Source organism: Alosa sapidissima, chromosome 9 (genome assembly GCF_018492685.1).
Source record: "Alosa sapidissima isolate fAloSap1 chromosome 9, fAloSap1.pri, whole genome shotgun sequence".
In the NCBI taxonomy this organism is placed as follows: Eukaryota; Metazoa; Chordata; class Actinopteri; order Clupeiformes; family Clupeidae; genus Alosa; species Alosa sapidissima.
Genome location: NC_055965.1, coordinates 2,276,252 through 2,295,032, shown reverse-complemented (window position 1 = coordinate 2,295,032; position 18,781 = coordinate 2,276,252). Strand labels below are relative to the sequence as shown.

General features: G+C 46.1%; 3 protein-coding genes across 8 annotated transcripts in view; 1 reads left to right on the top strand and 2 right to left on the bottom strand.

Annotated features, from left to right (window-relative positions):
• baiap2l2b (BAR/IMD domain containing adaptor protein 2 like 2b) overlaps window positions 1-239 on the bottom strand; it is an 11,014-nt gene extending 10,775 nt beyond the window's left edge. The window contains 1 exon segment of the mRNA XM_042103858.1: window positions 47-239. The gene's annotated coding sequence lies outside the window, so the exon portion shown is untranslated.
• On the bottom strand, window positions 234-13,737 carry pla2g6 (phospholipase A2, group VI (cytosolic, calcium-independent)). Of its 6 annotated transcripts, none has more exons than XM_042103810.1 (18): window positions 13,718-13,737; window positions 12,163-12,390; window positions 11,505-11,717; window positions 11,192-11,372; window positions 10,842-11,029; window positions 10,662-10,758; window positions 10,236-10,418; window positions 9,753-9,861; window positions 8,826-8,939; window positions 6,993-7,083; window positions 6,663-6,826; window positions 6,356-6,506; window positions 6,015-6,151; window positions 4,746-4,823; window positions 4,316-4,470; window positions 3,608-3,775; window positions 3,284-3,357; window positions 234-1,622 (listed from the first exon to the last, which is right to left on the bottom strand). In XM_042103810.1, the coding sequence occupies exons 2-18, from the start codon at window positions 12,387-12,389 to the stop codon at window positions 1,478-1,480; spliced, it is 2,475 nt and encodes an 824-aa protein (XP_041959744.1). In that variant the 5' UTR covers window position 12,390; window positions 13,718-13,737; the 3' UTR covers window positions 234-1,477. The 6 variants fall into 6 exon arrangements, with proteins under 6 accessions (XP_041959744.1, XP_041959746.1, XP_041959743.1 ...); XM_042103812.1 differs by having other exon boundaries at window positions 12,163-12,375; window positions 13,718-13,735; XM_042103809.1 differs by lacking the exon at window positions 13,718-13,737 and adding an exon at window positions 13,231-13,482.
• cbx6a (chromobox homolog 6a) lies at window positions 13,709-18,781 on the top strand. Its single transcript, XM_042103859.1, has 5 exons — window positions 13,709-13,992; window positions 14,709-14,752; window positions 14,865-14,930; window positions 15,123-15,189; window positions 15,464-18,781. Exons 1-5 carry the CDS (start codon window positions 13,924-13,926, stop codon window positions 16,811-16,813), a joined length of 1,596 nt encoding a protein of 531 aa, XP_041959793.1. The 5' UTR covers window positions 13,709-13,923; the 3' UTR covers window positions 16,814-18,781.

Sequence of the window (18,781 nt, the reverse complement as noted above, 5' to 3'; positions counted from 1 at the left end):
CACAACAGGAGCGGCGAGGGCCCAGTGCGCAGGGAGAGCTGCTGACCTGAGGGCGGACTGGCACACCTGAGTGGCCCAGGTGACCGCGCTGCGCCGGGGCAAGAGAGCCCAGCACTTCAGCTCATCACGAGATGGACACAAGGGGGCGAACTATGCCAGGTCCCAACGCTGACGTTGGTCAATCTGAAGAGGACCGGCAACAATTTGTAGATGAAAAAAGACAACGGAGACAGTTGAGAGGGTAGATTCCACAGGTTTAATGTTTGATCCATATTTTAATCATCACTTCATAACGGGTTTAATAAACTAGTACAAAACATGAGAGCAACTCCTTCAAGGGGAAACACATGTCACTTTGGTGTTAAGACTAGAATAGTGCAAAGAGAAGGCCTGGAGCAGACCACAGGTGGAGCTTTGAAATCTCTGATTTCACCAACACACCGCTTCAGAGGTAATACATCTACATCCATACAAACAAAAAATAATGCTGTATATTAATAATACATGAATAATTCATGTTAATATATCAATATTTTGTACACAAAATTATGTATTTATGGAATTATGTTGTATAACTGATGTGGATAATATTACATAATTTATATTTGTCAAGATGTAAAATGGAGATAATATATGCATAGACATAGCTCCGCCTCTGACAGTGACAGCACTGAGAACAGTCAAGCAGGAGACATTAAATATTTCAATATGATGAGGATATCTGAAGGGTTTTTGCACAGTCATGTAAACTTCAATTACAGCTCTGTTATAGAGAGCGAGTTAGACCAGTGAACATGTCTGAACAACTTCAAACAGAACAAATGAATGATGGAATGGAATGCCCAGACTCCAGTTTGTCCTGTGGAGCTAGTTTGTTCTGCATAGCCACCGCATGTCATTCACCTTCTGCATGACAAGCTTCTGGTCCCAGGCTTGAATAGACATACTTCCACATTGTGCAGCGCAGCGCATTAACTTCTATTTATCAAGTTGTAACATTCGTCTTGAGGCTACAGTCATGATTGTTATTAGAATGCAGTTTTGTCCATGACATGTAGCATAATAAACAGATCCTCTCTTCCCTCCCGATGGAAGAACCACATGAGCAGAAAATGCAGAAATCTGTTACAATTTTGCCTGCTCTCTAACACACACACACACACACACACACACACACACACACACACACACACACACACACACACACACACACACACACACACACACACACACACACACACACACAATACACACAATACACACACACAAACACACAATACACACACAGCCAATATATATCCTTTCCCTGAAAATCACGGTCAGTCTCCCTCCCCCCACTGACAAGTTAGTGTTAGGTCATGTTAATGTCAGAGTCCATCTTACTGGGCCATTACAGACACACATCCTTCTCTCTAGCCTCTATCTCTACTCCATGCTGTATGACCACATCTGATTGGTCAGGTGTGGTCAGGTAGGTTCAGGCCTGCAGCAGCTGCTGGGCGAGTGTGTGGATCTGGGCCCTCTGCTCGTACAGATACATCTGCGTCTCCCACAGCATGTCCACCAGCACCGCGTCGCTCACCTCGTCCAGCAACACCTCCTGGGACAGCTGAGGGCTCAGCCTACAGTAGGACAACAGACGTCATTCAGTCACAAAACAGCCAGACCAGACTTTAGAACACGTCATTCAGTCACAAAACAGACACGTCATTCAGTCACAAAACAGACAGGCTGGACTTTAGAACACGTCATTCAGTCACAAAGCAAAACTTTAGTACCTCCACCAGGGAAGTTCATTTTTCAGTGTGATTTGTTGGTGTGTCAGTAATCAGGATTACGAGAAAACAGCTGGCCTGATTTCCATGAAACTTTGTGGGAAAGTCTAGCATGGGCCAAGGAAGACCTAAATCCATTCTGGAGCAGAGCCAACTCACAGGCCACCTCCACACATTTCAATTCACCTTCACTAATAGCCGGATACGACATTCGGCCTTGGCTGTGCTCTGCACTCTCCGAGAGTCATTTTATTTATAAAAAATATCTCAAACATTGTTTAACCACGGTCACTATTTTCACCACTGAAAAATAACACGCATGTTTGGACCAACTGGAACTCGACTTACAGGGAGGAGAGAGAGAGAGAGAGAGAGAGAGAGAGAGAGAGAGAGAGAGAGAGAGAGACATTAGAGGAAGAATTGAGGGAATGATGGTGAGGGAATGACCACTACTGTTGCAGCTCAGCATTCTCTTCTTCTACCCCTCACCATCATTCCCTCAATTCTGGGAAACCCTGATTGAAACCTTGTTTTCACCATTTTCTGACATTTTAATCATTAATAGTAATACATATAGTATATATAGTATAGTAATAAATATAGAATGTATTTAAGCAATAAGCCCAAGAGGCCGTTCTATGTTGTGAATATAGCACAGCTGAGGGGTGTTGTTAGGCACGAAGCGAGCGAAGCTGCTATAAAACGGCTACCACATATAGGACATTAAAACTGACACCAAATAAACAAATAATCATGAAATTTAAGTCCCCATAGAATAGTTCCACCGCTAGTAGATTCTTATCGGAATTGTTGCTCAGCAACTTTGAATTTTAACCGTTATGCATTCTAAATGCATTAATATAGAACGAAATGCGGTCTCAGCCGTGCTCGGGAAAATATACAACGGCATCGAACGCGATTCGACCAATCACAATCAAGGACCGGAACTATCCGTTTTATAAAGTATAGTAATAAATATAGTATATATAGTATAGTAATAAATATAGTATATATAGCATAGGTAAGGGATAATGTATAGAACGCATCGTGGGGAGTTTATGGTTTCGTTTTGGCAAGTAGCCGTATAATAAGCAGGATAATGTATAAAACGCCGGTCATTATTGGGAAAATAAGTCCCGACAGGGCGAACCTGACCCCAACGCGCAGCGGAGGGGTCTTGTTCCGCCCTGAAGGGCTGTAAAGGGAGAGAGCATGTCTTTGCACAGGAAGGCCTGGGGATAAAAAAAGAGAAGAGCGAGAGGAGAAAGAGAAGAGAGAGGGAGAACAAAGGGAGCAGGGAACAGGATCGGACGCCATGGACACCAGAGAGGCCAGTGGCCGAGGGAGCAGGACAGAGAGGAAGTGAGAAGGGAAGGAGAGACGTGCCAGCAGAACCAGAGGAGAGCAAAGGGAGCCTTTATCATGACTGTCTTGAGTGTCTGGTCAGGTCATGAGAGTCTGGTCATGAGTGTCTGGTGGACAGGAGTGTCTCCCACTGCCTGACTGACCTGTGGTAGATTATGTCCGTCATCTCACACCAGGAACGAGCCCGGTCCACGGCACAGCCATCAGAGTCCGTGCACTGAGAGGGAAACGGGAAACAGAGAGAACAGAAAGAGAAAGAGAAAGAGAAAGAGAAAGAGAGAGAGAGAGAGTGAGAGAGAGAGAGAGTGAGAGAGTGTCAAGAACACTTCAATAGTTCAGAAGTTTAGAAGTTTGCTGACTACTGCTACTTATTGTTCACGTTTTCTAGAGGAACTGGTCTTTGTCTTTAGCTAGACAGGAAAATGAGAAGGAAGAAAAGGCCCGGTCCAGCTGTCCAGCACACTCACACAGTCCACTAGCATCTTGCCCAGTTCTTTGGCTCCAACAAAGGACTTGGCCAGCTCCAGGGGGTTGGAGGGCCGGAACACGTCCACGGAGCTGACCGCCACCTGAGGGGGTTTCCCAGTGCCCAGAGACAGCACCACACCCAGCTTCCGCACCTCCACATCTCTCCCCTGAGACAGAGAAAGAGAGAAAGAGAGAAAGAGAGAAAGAGAGAAAGAGAGAGAGAGAGAGAGACAGACAAGAGGGTCACACACATCAGGGTTCACATACATCAGTAAGCTGCAGATTTCCTCCCCCATAGATTAAAATTATTCAATCTTACGGATGGAAATAAAGAACAACCAAGCAGATGTTTCTGGTGGCAACACTGTCGCTCAACGCTAATAACCGGTAATAACTCGACTAGACTACACTACAGTCTAGTTAATGGGAAACACTACATGTCTCACACTTATCCAAGTGAAGCCAGACATTATTAAATTGTCATTTTCCTGACATTGGATAAATTAATAAATGACAGGTAATTTATTAATGTAGCGTTACCTCATGCAGTGTAACGTTAAATGTAAAAATGTAACGTTACCTCATGCAGTGATCATCACAATGCACCTGAACTATAAAGGAAGTCTTATGTAAAGTAGTAAAGTTTTCCCATTTTAAGTTCCCACTGATTAAGAGCTTTACTCCTGTTGGCATGGTGAGCTACAGACCTGGGCCTTCAGGGCCTTGTTGTGGTGGTGAATCTCGGTCATGGCGTCCAGAGTGGGGTTATTGGCCAGCAGCCCTCCGTCCAGGAAGCGGCCCATTGGCCGAAAGTAGGTGGGGGCGGCACCACTGGAGCGGGCAGCACGCCATACCAATTGTTCTGAAGAGGGAGAGAGAGAGAGAGAGAGAGAGAGAGAGAGAGAGAGAGAGAGAGAGAGAGAGAGAGAGAGAGAGAGAGAGAGAGAGAGAGAGAGAGAGAGAGAGAGAGAGAGGAGAGATAAAGACTGACAGCATGTTAATATAATATTCCTAGTGACCAAGTATAGACCTTGTGGTGATTTATCTTTCACCCCACTAGTGCACTCAGAACCCCCCCCCCCCCCACACACACACACACACCACACCACACACACACACACACACACGGAGACACACCTTCATCAGTCACCTTCCTACGCTTTCTGGGGGGTTCCACAGTGTATCCAACTATCAACACATCCTCATCCTCCCATCCTGAAAGAACAGCACGCATACTAAAACACAGAGCTCTGAATGCTGCGCATGCGCGCGCCACAGTAGTGTGTGTGTGTGTGTGTGTGTGTGTGTGTGTGTGTGTGTGAGGTGGGACTCAACCCGATCACGAGGGACTGTAAAATCACAATTTGTGTGGCTTCTGCAGGCGCGTGTCAGTCGGACTGACCTGAGTGACACATGCTACTGAAACTGGTTGCGTTGTGGTCACATCCAACTGCAGTTCAGCACCTTCAGTACTCAGTCATGTCGCTCTCCACTAACGGCCCTCCGAAAAAGCATGTGGCCTAATTCCCCCTGAACTGGACCACATCCTGTTTCCACTCGGAGACAACTGAGCTTGTGAACTGAGCATGTGGCAAGTCATTTTCTGACAAGTATAGATCTGAGAGCGAAACAGGTTTGAGGGTTGAGCTGCTGCCAGACAGGAAAGGAGCTCTACTCAAACAGAGAGATGGTGACACAGTCACACTCTGTAAAGGTCCGCACATCCTCAGCCACATCACACCATGTCCGGAGGCCATATGTACAAAGACTTGCGTGGATTTCATACTAAAACATTGCGTACGCGCAAACCTGAAAAGTAGCGTATGCACAAAAAAGCTGAAGCTGACCCCATTTATCACAGGTTTTGTGGAAAGCTCTTCAAAATCTGGAATGTTTGATAAGCCAGTCATCAACAATCGCGTAATCAAATATCGGGGCTGTGTAGGCTCTTTCACATTCCCTTTTAATTCTTATCCTCTAATAAGTCTACAGTTGTCATTATAGATAGGTTGTTGCATAACTTAGTAGAATTTGCGCATGTTGCATGTCCAAATATAGAAACATAGGCCTACTTTCGAAGTGTTATCATTTTTAATAACCCACGTTTCACAATATACTGTGCAAATAAAGGCCTACATTGTAGACTCGCGATCAACTAATGTTGTTGCGCTGCATTGCCTCTAAGTGTCGCCAACTGACGATAGACATTGGAAATGTGCGTACGCCAGACATGAAGTTTGCGTGGAGGACCGCACACTCACGTTCAAGTCAGTCTTCGTACATCCGGACGTGAGCGTGAGAAATGGCGTACGCAGCATTTTTGTGTGTACGCAAGCTTTGTACATGAGGCCCCAGGTCACTAGCACAGGGATTACGTTGAGGCTGTGGGCCGACAGTATGCTGTACCTTCTGGGATGGTGAGAGGCTTAAAGGTGGCAGTGGAGGCATACGGTGGGTCACACTGGAGGGCTGGGGGGTCATAGTTCCTAAAGATGTGCAGCTCCCCGGGATGTCTGTCCGCAAGGACACTCGTCACCATCACCCTGGTGCCAGAGAAGAAAGGATTTAAGAAAGAAAGAAAGAAAGAAAGAAAGAAAGAAAGAAAGAAAGAAAGAGAGAGAAAGCAAGACAAAAGGAAAATTAAAAAAAGACAAACCCACTGCAATGAAAAAGGATGATATGATTTCTGCGATTACATTTTTTACACTTAGAGCAACTTTACAGAGGCCTGAGGCAGATGCTTGTACCTGGGGTGTTTCACATCGGTCATTTTGGTGTTCTCTCCAAACTCCTTCTTGAGAAAGTCCTCCAGAGGGGCCGACTCGTACGGCCGCGAGCCTTTGAACACCTGCTCCTTCATGCGGAAGTACAGACAGCGCAGGTACGGCATGGACTTACCTACACGCAACACAGGCAGATGCTTATCAGACCAAGTCACTGACACGAACACACACACACACAGACACACACAGACACACACACAGGCACAGGCACAGGCACAGACACACAGACACACACACACAGACACACACACACACACACACACACACACACCATGTATAACAGCCAGAGCAAGTATGCCTCCAGTGCTAGTTCCCGCCACCCAGTCAAAGAGCTCTCTGATTGGCCGACCAGCCTCTCGTTCCAGAGCAATCAGCAACTGGATCAGAACCAGGCCCTTGATCCCGCCTCCGTCCAGACACAGCAGCCTGTCCAGCCTGGGTGGAGAGAGGAGCAGAGGGTCAACAGCAACCCATCTATTCATGTTGATGATGAAGCTAGAAAATAAAACCTAATATCTGGCATGTGTCTTATTCTCCAGAATAATTGTCAGGCCGAATAAATGAATATTAAGGTCTTGCTTCCACGTCCACTCAGACATACTTCCTGCTTCCTGGTTTGATCCCATCCACCTCCATCCTGCCCCCACTCATGGCTGAGATGGTAGCAGACACGTGCATGAGGTCCTCAAACCCTGTCAGCCAAACACACAAAGGCTCAAGTTTGAAAGGCTCAACTAATCAGCAGATCGTCACATGACCAGAGGACACAGTACAAACTCACATGGTCGCATGCATCTCATAGGTTATCTTAAAAGATGACTGTTATTCCTGCTATTCCTGTTGTTTATCATGAATGGAGACAATAACTTCGGAATAACAATCACCTTCTAAGGTAGCAAACTGTTTTCTTGATCAATTATTGTTTTCTGAACACCAAAACTGCATCGTAATAAGACTTCAAGGAAAGAGAGTTCAAGAGGTTGCTTGATGAGACTACGTAGTGTTTATACAGCCAAAGAAGGAACAGAGAATGTCCTTTCTCAACCATGATGGAAAGAGGTCACATAAACAGGAAACCCAACCCAGAGATACTAACTCTTCTCTGCCCACACAGAGGAACTCAGGGAGAGAGGTGAGGACACACTGAGGCCATGCTAACGTGTTACTAGGCCAGGGGTCGGCAACCTTTTTTGCCTGGAGAGCCACTTTTACGATTTTTTTTTTTTTTAATCTCAGAAGAGCCACATAAAGACGGTTACAAGAAAAAGTTTGGATATTTAACGTACAGTTAGGCTACTTTCATTCAACAGAGGATTTTTTAATACATTTTCTACTAGTTTTAAAAGTAATGTGCAAGTAACTTGAAATGTAAAGTGGAATGACAGAAGTAGGCTATAGGCCTAACACACTCAATTTTCGTTGACATATTAGCGAAATTGAACATTAGGCCTACCAGAGATTAGATTTGGTGATGGACTTGGAGTCTGGCTGGCTCATATTCAGTGAGGTGAAGTTTCATGCAAGAATTGAGGCGGTCATCATTTAAGGGCAACTCCACGCAAAACTGTCATATATCCATAACGCCAACTAAATACCCTACCATGGCATTGTGTTGGCGTTATGGATGTGACAGTTTTGCGCGGAATTGCCCTTAAACGTGAGCACAGGTTTGTCTTTATATTTTTCATATGTGAGAAAGATTTCTCACATGCAAGAGGAATAGGGTTAACACAGCAATACTAACTCGTTGCAGTGTGCGATAACGGGCAGTTCATTTTGCGTTTTCAGAATCAGTCTTCGGATGGAAACTTTCCCATTTCAGCCTGCTTGTGTTCGTGCTCGCAAGCTGTGGTCGCTGACGTTTCCTTTTTGACATTTTCCTTATCTAGCCTACAGCAAGTGCACACATCAACAATAACAATTAAAGTGTTGTCGTTGACTGGAATGTAGGGAAATCAGTGATTTTGTTTGATATTGACATGGCAACGAACCGCGAATGTAGGCCTACCAATATTGTGCAGGCTATGGTTATGGAGTCAAGTGAGGTGGAAAGTTATATAAATTAGGCTACTCAGATAGAGCTACAATATTACATTTTGAAAATGAACGAACTAAAATAAAATACATTTTAATTAAATACTCATTAATAATTTTCAAAAGCTGAGGGATCAAAGAGCCGTATGCGGCTCCGGAGCCGCAGGTTGCCGACCCCTGTACTAGGCAATCTAAAGTTAGAGACCACGCACAGAGACAGAGTCAGGCAGAGGAGCAACACAGGCAGTCAAACCAACACTAGAGGAGGAGCCATATGGCACGACCCAATGTTGACCAACAATGTGTGTGACAGAGCAAGAGCAGTCTTGGGGATGGGAGGGTGATGGAACACAGCAGAGAGGAGTGGAGTGGAGATCTCTGGGGCAGGGGGGGTCATTACCTATGCCAGGACTGGTCACTCTCCTGTTGGGGGAGAGCAGCTCTGAGGATGGGGGGTGGCAGCGCTCGGCTCCTACACTACATAGCATGTCCAGCAGAATCTTTCTGTTGGGGCCTTCGCACACAAGGCCAGTGGTTAGAGCCATGCATCCACAACAAGACCAGAGAGAGAGATGGAGAGAGAGGGAGAGAGAGAGAGAGAAGGAAAGATAAAAAAAGGAGTGAGAGAGGAGAGAAAGAGAGGAGGGGGGAATTGTTTGTGGTGATGAGAGACATAAAAATGCATAAACATGCTCATCATGACCAAAAAACAAAACAAAAACAAACACAACATGACTCAAATCATTAGTACACTATCAAATAATCAATTTCATGTTATTAATTTGATTCTATAGAAGTATTGTTCAAAAGAACACAGGTAATTATGTAGAGGTACGATAAGAAGCATGGCTATACATGCAATGCATGCTTTAGTTACTGTATATTAACATTACATATGGAATGAAAGAACAAAAAACTGTCTACCCACACAATGACTGTAAACACAAACATGTACAACATAGCCAGTCATCATTTAATCTGTTACATTCAATTTAGCAGACAAGGCAGCAAATATATACATCTAGTATAAATATGTTAAATATGTTATCATTACATGCCTCCCTACAAACACATGCATGACAACTTACGAACCATTCTTCTGCTCACCTACAGCCGAAACTACTACAGGTGCGGAAACCACTTTGGCTTCAAGTCGGACTTCTTTTTTCGATGGCAACTTTTTCTAAAAAAATCCATTGAAGACATTTCTGGCATAATGGTCAACGGTCCTCTCACAGTCCTCTCCATCACTGCCTCATCACCCCCTGTTCTACTGAATGGGAAACCTGATCTGAGTGCACCCCACCCCACCCCAGCCCTGCCTCACCTTTGCTGCTGCGGGCAGCGATGAGGCCTGGCGTCTCCCCCAGGTCGTTGTGGATCTCCACATCTGCTCCGAACACGATCAAAGCCTTTATCAGGTCCATGTGGTCCAGCTGAACAAACACAAAAGCAGATTAAACCACCGGCTGGGGAACCCATGCAAAATAAACATTTCATTTTTAGTTATTAAGCTTTAAGGTTTTAAGAATTTGATGGTTTACTCTGTCATTCTGTCAAAAAAGAGGTTAAAATCACACCTGCATCTATACAGAGCTAGGACTGTGTGTTGTTTTAGGGCACACTCAGAGTGGACAAATAGAGGACCTACATGTAGTTAAATTTGACAAAAGTATGCTGGATTTGAAATGTGGTTTATAAGTAGCTTAGTAGTTTAATATTAGTAGTGAATTGAGATACTGAACAGAGCTGACTCAAGACGACCCTACAGGGTACAGCGTCAGACCCAACATCAGACAGGCTGTACTACCTTCATGGCCAGGTGAAGGGCAGTGTTTCCGTCTGGGCCACGGATGTTGGCGTCACCGCCATGCGTAAGCAGGACCATGGCTGCCTCAAAGCGATCCTTCTTGGTCAGGATGTGGAGTGGGCTCTCCCCTGTCTTGCTGAGGTAGTTCACATTGCAGCCTCTATCCAGCAACATCCGAGTCATCTGGGCCAAAGAGAAGAGGAGAGCTGATGAAAATCAATTTGCACATGGACAGTTCCCATTTGTCATACGGCCACAAAGCAAAGCACTGTTGGGACTGTATAAAAATAACTTCTGGGTGTAGTTCCTCAAGTCTTAACATTCTGTATCTGAGCAGGGCAGGATACCAAGACCCATTAGTGTCTCATAAGTGTCTTTCAATGGGAACAAATGTCTCCACATTACTGTACATTAGAAGGCTCTGACCTCAGAAGTCTTGGCCCAGTGCAGTGGAGTGCCTCCATACGTGTGGTCCTCTGCCTGGAGCTGAGCAGGGTCAGCTGTCAAAATGGCCTCCGCACAGCTGGAGAGGACAAACATCGAGTTAAAGCCAACCCTGCAGGACAGGTCAAGAGTCTGGGGCCGTTTCTCTACTGCTCTGCTCACCCTTTCTGGCTGTACTTCATAGCAGCGTGAATGGGGTAACAGTGGCCTCCAAGAACGTCGCACTTGGCCCCGCTGCCCAGCAGAGCCTTGACCGCCTCGGTGCGTCCCTGGCGGCAGGCCACGTGGAGGGGTGTCTCACCTGCCAGGTTGAGTTCGTTCACCCCGGCACACAGACGGCAGCACAGCACCTGACAACACAAAGACTTAGAGAACTCTTCAGGTTGAAGGAGATGATGAAGTCCTTCATCCTCTGTACAAGGAAGATTTCTATTATCAATTCTGAAGGGTTATTGACCTAACCATAACGTGCTACTACACAGCTTTTTGTAATGCCTCGACCTGCAGCTCACCTCTATGACGGCTGCTGTGTCCTGCTTAGCAGCACAGTGCATGGGCGTATCTCCATTTTTGTCTTTGATGTCGGTGCGAGCCTGGCACTCGTCGAGAAGCTCACTAACACAGGCAACATCACCTCGCTCACAGGCCAGGTGTAGGGGTGTTTGACCCTGGCCATCACGAGCATTGATTTGACTGAAAAGAAAGACAGGAAGTTAAAAAGAACAAAAGAAAGAAAGAAAGAAAGAAAGAAAGAAAAGCAAATAACATGAGCAGAACTGTTCTCAGTACCTTCCGTCCCACCCTTATTCTGAAGAAACATCTTACCTCAGAACATAATTGTGTTTCAAGCAGTCTCTTAATCCTGTATCCACAGCAATATGGGCGGAGCTCCAGTCGGGATGGTTGCGAATGCAGTCCACTATTGGCTGTATGGTCTCAGGTTTTAATGACGGGAGCATCTCATAGAAGGGCCGGAGTTTGAGGGCATATTGAGGGTACCAGTTCATAGCATCCTCTTCAGAGGGGACTTGGAACAACCTGGAAAAAAAAGAACACTGAGACACTGACACCACTAAATATGATGGAGGTTTAAGTATCTTCTTTATTCATTCTGTATAAAGTATAAACTGTATAAACATCCAGCAATCTTCAATAAAGTCGTGGCCTACTGGTTAGGGCTTCGGGCTTGTAACCGGAGGGTTGCCGGTTTCGACCTCAACCAGTGGGAACGGCTGAAGTGCCCTTGAGCAAGGCACTCCTTTACATTTACATGTTTAGCTAGTGTTTCTTTAGGATATCTCAAACAATGAGTTAGCTGGTTAAGGTGTGTTCCCCTGAGGCAAGTTCATTCATCTGACTTGTTCATTAGATAAGCTAATAAAGTGAAAGCAAAACAGAAACAACACTCAGAGACACACATACTCATCATACTCCATACATATTCACACCATACTTAAGTAACACCAAGATTAGCGTACAGTACCTGAGTGCAGTTGCAGGTGTCTCCGGACACAGCAGCAGGCAGTCCCATGACTGTGTATTTCTGTACAAAACTACCTTGCCATCGTCCTTCAGCCTTGTCCGCCCCCCTCCACTGTAGTCAGACAGTGGAACTTCCCTCACACGGTATGGGTTGGAGAACAAGTTGGAGACAGAGGACACAGTGTCCAAGAGACGCCCCAAGAACTGCATACCGCTAAAAGCATTCATACTATCAGCAAAGTATTTGTGTTATTATTCTACAGTGCTACACTTGGGCAGTGATGGGCAGTTAACAAAACAAATCCATATATTATCAAATGTTTCAGAAGATTTGTATCTGTCCACCAACTCCAGGCCACAGATCAATACAGAAAAGATCAATGAACAAGAGATTTCACAGATCAAAGAATTATATACACTGATAACTGAGAGAAAAAATGGACTGAAGAGCATAATACTTCACATTGAGACTTTTGTCAGACTCATACAAAAGTGAGAGATGAACTACACAGTGCAAGCAAATAGATAAAACAAAAAACAAAACAAAAACACTAGGTTTGGTTTCGGACGAAAATGCCACCAGTCATTCTCAGAGTAACCTTATTTCAAGCTGGTTTGTTTTAACTTTGCCTAACGTTACATTTCTTAGCCTTGCACTTCTGATGATGCCTTTACGTGTCATTTTACAGAGCAAGCTGATAGGTTATCCGGAGGAGCGGTTAAGCTAACTGAACGATTGCAATTACAAGCAACTTTGAAATGCTTTCTAACGTTAGTCCCCTTTGCAACCACGATCTGATGCAATCATCCGAAAAACCCATCCATCTTAACACTTAGCTCAAAAGTGAGATTAAGTTAACGTTAAAGCTAACACTTACTGACTGCCTGAGCACGCTGTATGGTAGCCTACTTCTCACTAATGTTAGTTAACTTAGCTGGCACTGGCACATCGCTAACACGGTGACAGGTTATCGTGTTAACCAATACACAATGACGTGTTCTGTGATCACTAAACCTTGATAGGACTAATCGTCTTATTCTAATCCAACAGTTTAGTTGCTCCACCTACCTTCTGATCCCGAGGTTTCTTTCTTGATTCCACTAGCTCTAGCTCTGGCTCTAGCGTGATACTTGAACGATTTATGACAGAAGGACATCAACAATCGCCACACTTCAACCAAACTATACTAATTGACAGACTAATTGTTGTCCAATCATCTGGCAGCCAAATGTGTCCAGTCAGTCCAATCAGCTGAGACATTTTAACAAGTGGGCGGTACGAGAGGGCAGTATATTCTCTTTTCATCATACGCACACAACTTCGTCAGCCCTGTACTATTACTAGTATACACCTCAAACTATCATTTCACTCTGCGGATAGCTATTTTACAAACCGTCCTATCTCTATACTTCTACATCAGCTACGACAATATAATCCACAACAGAAAATACTCCTTCTCAAATTTAGTAAATTTACTGTGTATGGTGCACACAATGTGTGAACCCGTGCTGTAGGTTATTGGCATAGAACTAGACTGTATGAGGACAAGTCATACTTTTCTGTCTCTATCGGGCCCACGACGGCCCACGAGTAGCATCCTCCCTGGTGCCTTGACGTTGCTAGGACGACCAGAAGGGGCTGACCTGGGACACGTGACAGTTGCTCTCTTGCCTTGGGGTTTGTTGCTGTCACAAATTTGTTAAGTGTTCTCCCCGCCAGCGGCTAGACAGCGGACAGAACCATCTGGAGAGTCTGGAAAAGATGGAGCTCTCTGCGGTCGGAGATCGTGTTTTCGCCGCGGAAGCCATCCTGAAACGTCGCGTCCGAAAAGTGGGTGCTGGTTTTGGCCTTTTATTTGGTTGTATTGCGGCTGAAGGGTGAGGGTCGCTTCGGTCGTATGCCGATGCCGAGACCCGAGGCTTCGCGGTTCCCCCGCAATGACGAGGGGCAGGCCTAACAGAGGTCTTAACTTGCTTAATAACTGCTAACGCTGTAATTGTTTGATTTTTCGGTCAGCGATTTTTTGTAGAACAGAGTCTATTCAATTTATGTTACGAGCTCCCCATTCATAGATGTGAAACTGTACATAGTAGATTAAACGCATCCAGCTACCGATAACTTGGAGGGAATGCTTTGCGTGGCTGAATCGTAGCAAGCTAGCGTGAAGTGCTACACATCAGCGTTAGCTGAATTAACTTACAACTGGCTAAGAAATGGGTAATTAGTTTGTGTGTGCATTACTTAGCAGCTGCATTTAAATGTCCACCACGTTGATGGTGGATACGCAAAGTGTTTAGCTTCTAGCTACAAAGGAGTTCATGAATCATGAGATTGTAAGTTTGTGAGTTAGACATTGTGTGTGTAGCTGTAGAAACATCGGGTTATAACCGATTTATAACCGATTATAACGTTACAAAAACGTGACCGACCTGAAAAAGGAGAGTATTATTGAACACAAAGACAGTAGTTTCAGAAGCCAGAGTCGGTCCTGCATTTTGGATGAGGTTTGCCCGTGCTGAACGCTCTTTTTTTTTTTGCTCTTATAGGGTAGTATCGAATATCTCGTGAAGTGGAAAGGATGGGCATTGAAGTAAGTAGCTTTTTCAAAAACTCAGTCAAATAGTGGAGGTTGCAATGTAGTCTACAGTTGTTTTGCATGTGTACATGTTGTGAAAGTACCTGTATTTCGATTTTTAACACAGGTATAGCACATGGGAACCAGAGGACAATATTCTGGATGACAGACTCATCACAGCTTTTGAACAGAAGTATGTACATTCTCTTTGTTTCCAGACACTGTTTGGAATGTATTTTCTCCTACACAGCCAATAGCCTAAGCCTACAAGAAATAGTGGGCATTTGAAATTAAGTATATATTGTTCCATTTAATTTAAATCACTTATGTCCCGTAATACAAAATGGTGCCGTGAAATTGAGTCAAACTGTTCTTTCATCTTCAGAGAACGTGAACAGGAACTCTATGGGCCAAAGAAGCGTGGGCCTAAACCGAAAAATTTTGTTCTCAAGGTTTGAATGTCAATCGTTATTTCCTCTGACTCATGAAGAGAGTTCTGCCTATCAGATCTTTCTAAAAGGTCTTGTGACTGTTCTCTCTGGGGTAAATGTTCTGTACTGTAATTACAGTACTTACAGAAAGCATGCAGTCATGTTATTACAATATGTTCCATCAGTAAGATGTCTGTAGTGTGATAATGATATAAGGCCATGCAATTCATTGAGAATGAGTAGGGTTTTGTGTAAGACACTTTGAATAAGGACCCCATGTGCTTCCTTTGTCCAGGCACGGGCCAAGTCAGGAGAGCCATCATCCCGGGGCTCAGGCCCCCGCCCTGCGCCTCGCCGCTCTGCCTCTCGGCCGCCGTCCGCTCGGCCTCCTTCCTCCAGTCCCACCACTCCCGTGTCCAATCCCCCTTCCTCATCCTCGTCTTCGTCCCCTGCTCCCTCTCCTAAGCTCCACTCACTGGCGGCCTCCCACAAGCTGAAGAAGGACATCCGCCGCTGCCACCGCATGTCCCGCCGCCCGCTGCCCCGGCCTGACCCCTTGGCTCCCCCCAGCGGCTCCGCCTCCAGCTCCTTCTCCTCCCGGCCCCCCATCTCGCCCTTCTCCGAGACGGTGCGCATCCTGAACCGCAGGGTCAAGCCCAGAGAGGTCAAGAGAGGTCGCATCATCCTGAACCTGAAGGTCATCGACAAGGCAGGAGGTGGGGGGGCCGCTAGCAGGCGGACCGGGATCCCCTCGCGGAACCGCATCATCGGCAAGAGGTCCGGCGAAGTGCCCTACCGGCCTTTCCAGCCTCCCATGAAGATGACGGGCTTCCCCATGTACGGCAAGCCATACGGGCTACAGGCCATCGGCCCCGTCTCTTGTCAGCCCAACACTGGCATGGCGTCCAACACGGAGGCCCGTGTAGGGGGCACGTCCGTGCCAGCGTCCGCCAGCACTCCGCCGGCTGTGCCCCAGTACCAGTCTCCGCCCTCCCCCTCCAGCTCCAGCGGCTCTGACAGCCGACCTCCGACCCCTCACCAGAGGCAGCTGGCCGCTCCGCGCGCCCCACCGCAGCCCCGTGCTCGGGCCTCTCCCCTCAAACTGGGCCCCCAGGCCGCCGCCCAGGGCGACGCTTCCTCCCAGCCTCAGCCGAGCGCCGCTCAGAGCGCCGCCGTGCCCGAGGCGGCCGCCTTCCTCCCCTGCTCGCCCTCGCTCTCGTCCTCGCAGTCCTCGTCCTCCTCTCTCGAGGACGAGGAGGGAGAGGATGCCGCCGGTCGCTCAGCGTCCGCAAGGGGCAGGAGAGGCCTCCGCCAGCGCCGCGCCCAACTCGGCCAGCCCCCCGCCGCCTCAGACAGCACTGCGTCTGCGCCCGCTGAGGACGCCCCCTCCGCCAGCCTGCCAGGGGAGACCAGGGCACCTGTGGAGGGGGACCCAGACTGGCACCCCGAGATGGCCCCCCGCGGCACCAACGTGGTGGTGACCGACGTCACCACAAACCTCCTCACCGTCACCATCAAAGAGTTCTGCCAGCCCACTGAAGCAGGCTCAGGACCCGCCTCCCCCTCGGCCACCTCCCCACCTCCCCCTCCCCAGGCGGACGAGCTGTCATTGCCTCTTCCAGCCGCACCGGTGGCCCAGCCATAGAGCACATCAGCCAGGGTGGCCTGGCCTGGCCTCCTCACAAGTCCTGCAGTCATTAAGAAAGTGAAATGTATTTTTATGGAACAAGAATAGAGATGATATTCAACCCAGCAGCTGCAGTAAGGCCCCATAATGAGAAGTTCTCTAATCCCCAACGCATGTCCTCTTGCACAATATTGATGATAAGGAGGTAGTCTTAACCACTCCAGTGATTTCCAGACCCTATAGTCTAGGAAACGCAGTGCAGGCTCTAGTCCGGTTTTCTGTCTGTACCCAAGGGACCACAAAGCCGGTTACATTGAAGGACGCATAGTTTTGCCATTACGATATTTCCGGGAGCATCAGTCTAAATTGAAAACACGGTGGTACCTTGAGAATGATAGTGCTGTTTCTGCTTTAGAGTCCTAGTGTAGGTTAACAGATTGTTTATTAGCACTTGCACTTGGTGAGCAGGACAAGGCAATATGCACACACTCCAGTGTGTCCAGCATCAAGTCAAGGTGTTCATGAGAAATGTTCCTTCGTTGTTTGTTACTAGACGACGCTTGCCACACGTTTTGTCTCCGTTATCGCACAGGCATAAGGACTTGTATTTATATGCACGCACAATATTAAAGCTACAAAACTCATAAACTAAGGACATTTAAGTTATTGTTCTTCTGTCCTCTCTGATCTTGTTATGTCATGTTCCCTGAGAGACATGTGTGGCATGACTCTAGACTGATTTTACTCTTATTTAAGCTGAGGACTGCATTTTGAGTGTAACATATAATCTACCATATGCTCTTGTGTGATTTTTTTTTTTTTAATTTTTGATTTCTCTATGTACTCTGTCCACCTCTCTCAGTGTCTCAGCCTTTAAGGAGTAGTTTGTGTTTGACGTTACTGTGATCCTTATGGGGCTATAGGCCAAAGCTGTTTGTGAGGAGCTTGGGCAGAAAGTTGTCAGAATGTGATAGATGCAGAGCACTGCTGTTAATGGTATCGGTGTTGTGTTTTAATCAGAACATGCCAAGTACCGTTTTAAGCTTTGCCAGCATCTGATTGGCCCCCGTGGTCATCTTAGTAAAATGTGTGTCTTTGGTTGAACTGGGTGCTATAATGAAGACAGGACACTCTACCCAGACCTTTCTCTGGTGCTGCCCCTGGACCCAGGGCCTCCTGCCTGGTGCATTTGTTCAGTATCCCGTGTCAACGCATGTGTTGCCTTTCTGCTGCTCCGTTCAGTGCAACCACACGTGGTAGTTACGGCTAGTCTGTCGTAGGAGTATTACACATTTCAACCAAGCAGTATGTTTTGTTTACCTGTATATCAGTCGTCGGTATCGGTTCATCGGTAGTACACCTTTGCAATGCAAGGCAGTTTCAGGATATTTCCTTTTTGAAGAAGGGCAGCTCAGTTGTACTTTAGTGGCCTACATTTTAAATTGTCATAGGGCTTTGAATTTGTTGGATGTAGTAATGAGAGTCATTAGTGGCATTCAGAATGAGATGGACAGATTTTTTTTAATCACTTTGACAAACTCATCTTTGTCTGAAAGCTAAGTGTTGTCAACATTGAAATATGGGCTTTTGTGCATTTTTGAGGGATTTTTTTATTTCCATGTTGTTGAAGTGAATTAAAAAATGCCACATTTTAATAGCCATCATTATTTCAAAAGTTCAGTGTGGGTTTGAGTGAATGGAAAACCCAGGTTATGAACTCTGTGTGGTTAAGACTACAGTTTGTCTCTATGGTAATACGTATAATGTAAATGCTCTTGGTTATGGTAATGATGAATATGATTATGATGACGATGATGATAATGATGATGACAATGATGATGTTGACATTGTAATGTATCTGAAGCATGTTTCCAAACCCTTATTGTACAGGTCATGTAAGTGTCATAATATTGTTGCTTTTTGTGTGTGTACCAGTGTGTGTGTTTCTTGTATGAGGCTTTTAATAAAACTCACCTTTTAAAGACA

Bases quoted from the DNA above. Each gene is read 5' to 3' on its own strand.
- pla2g6 (XM_042103810.1), bottom strand. From the start codon at position 12,389: ATGAATGCTTTTAGCGGTATGCAGTTCTTGGGGCGTCTCTTGGACACT. The intron at 10,759-10,841 runs GTGAGCAGAGCA...TGTCCTCTCCAG, and splicing joins ATGAAGTACAGCCAGAAAGG to CTGTGCGGAGGCCATTTTGA. The intron at 1,623-3,283 runs GTCAGTCAGGCA...GTCCTACTGTAG, and splicing joins ACGGACATAATCTACCACAG to GCTGAGCCCTCAGCTGTCCC.
- cbx6a (XM_042103859.1), top strand. From the start codon at position 13,924: ATGGAGCTCTCTGCGGTCGGAGATCGTGTTTTCGCCGCGGAAGCCATC. The intron at 14,931-15,122 runs GTATGTACATTC...TTTCATCTTCAG, and splicing joins ATCACAGCTTTTGAACAGAA to AGAACGTGAACAGGAACTCT. The intron at 15,190-15,463 runs GTTTGAATGTCA...TCCTTTGTCCAG, and splicing joins CGAAAAATTTTGTTCTCAAG to GCACGGGCCAAGTCAGGAGA.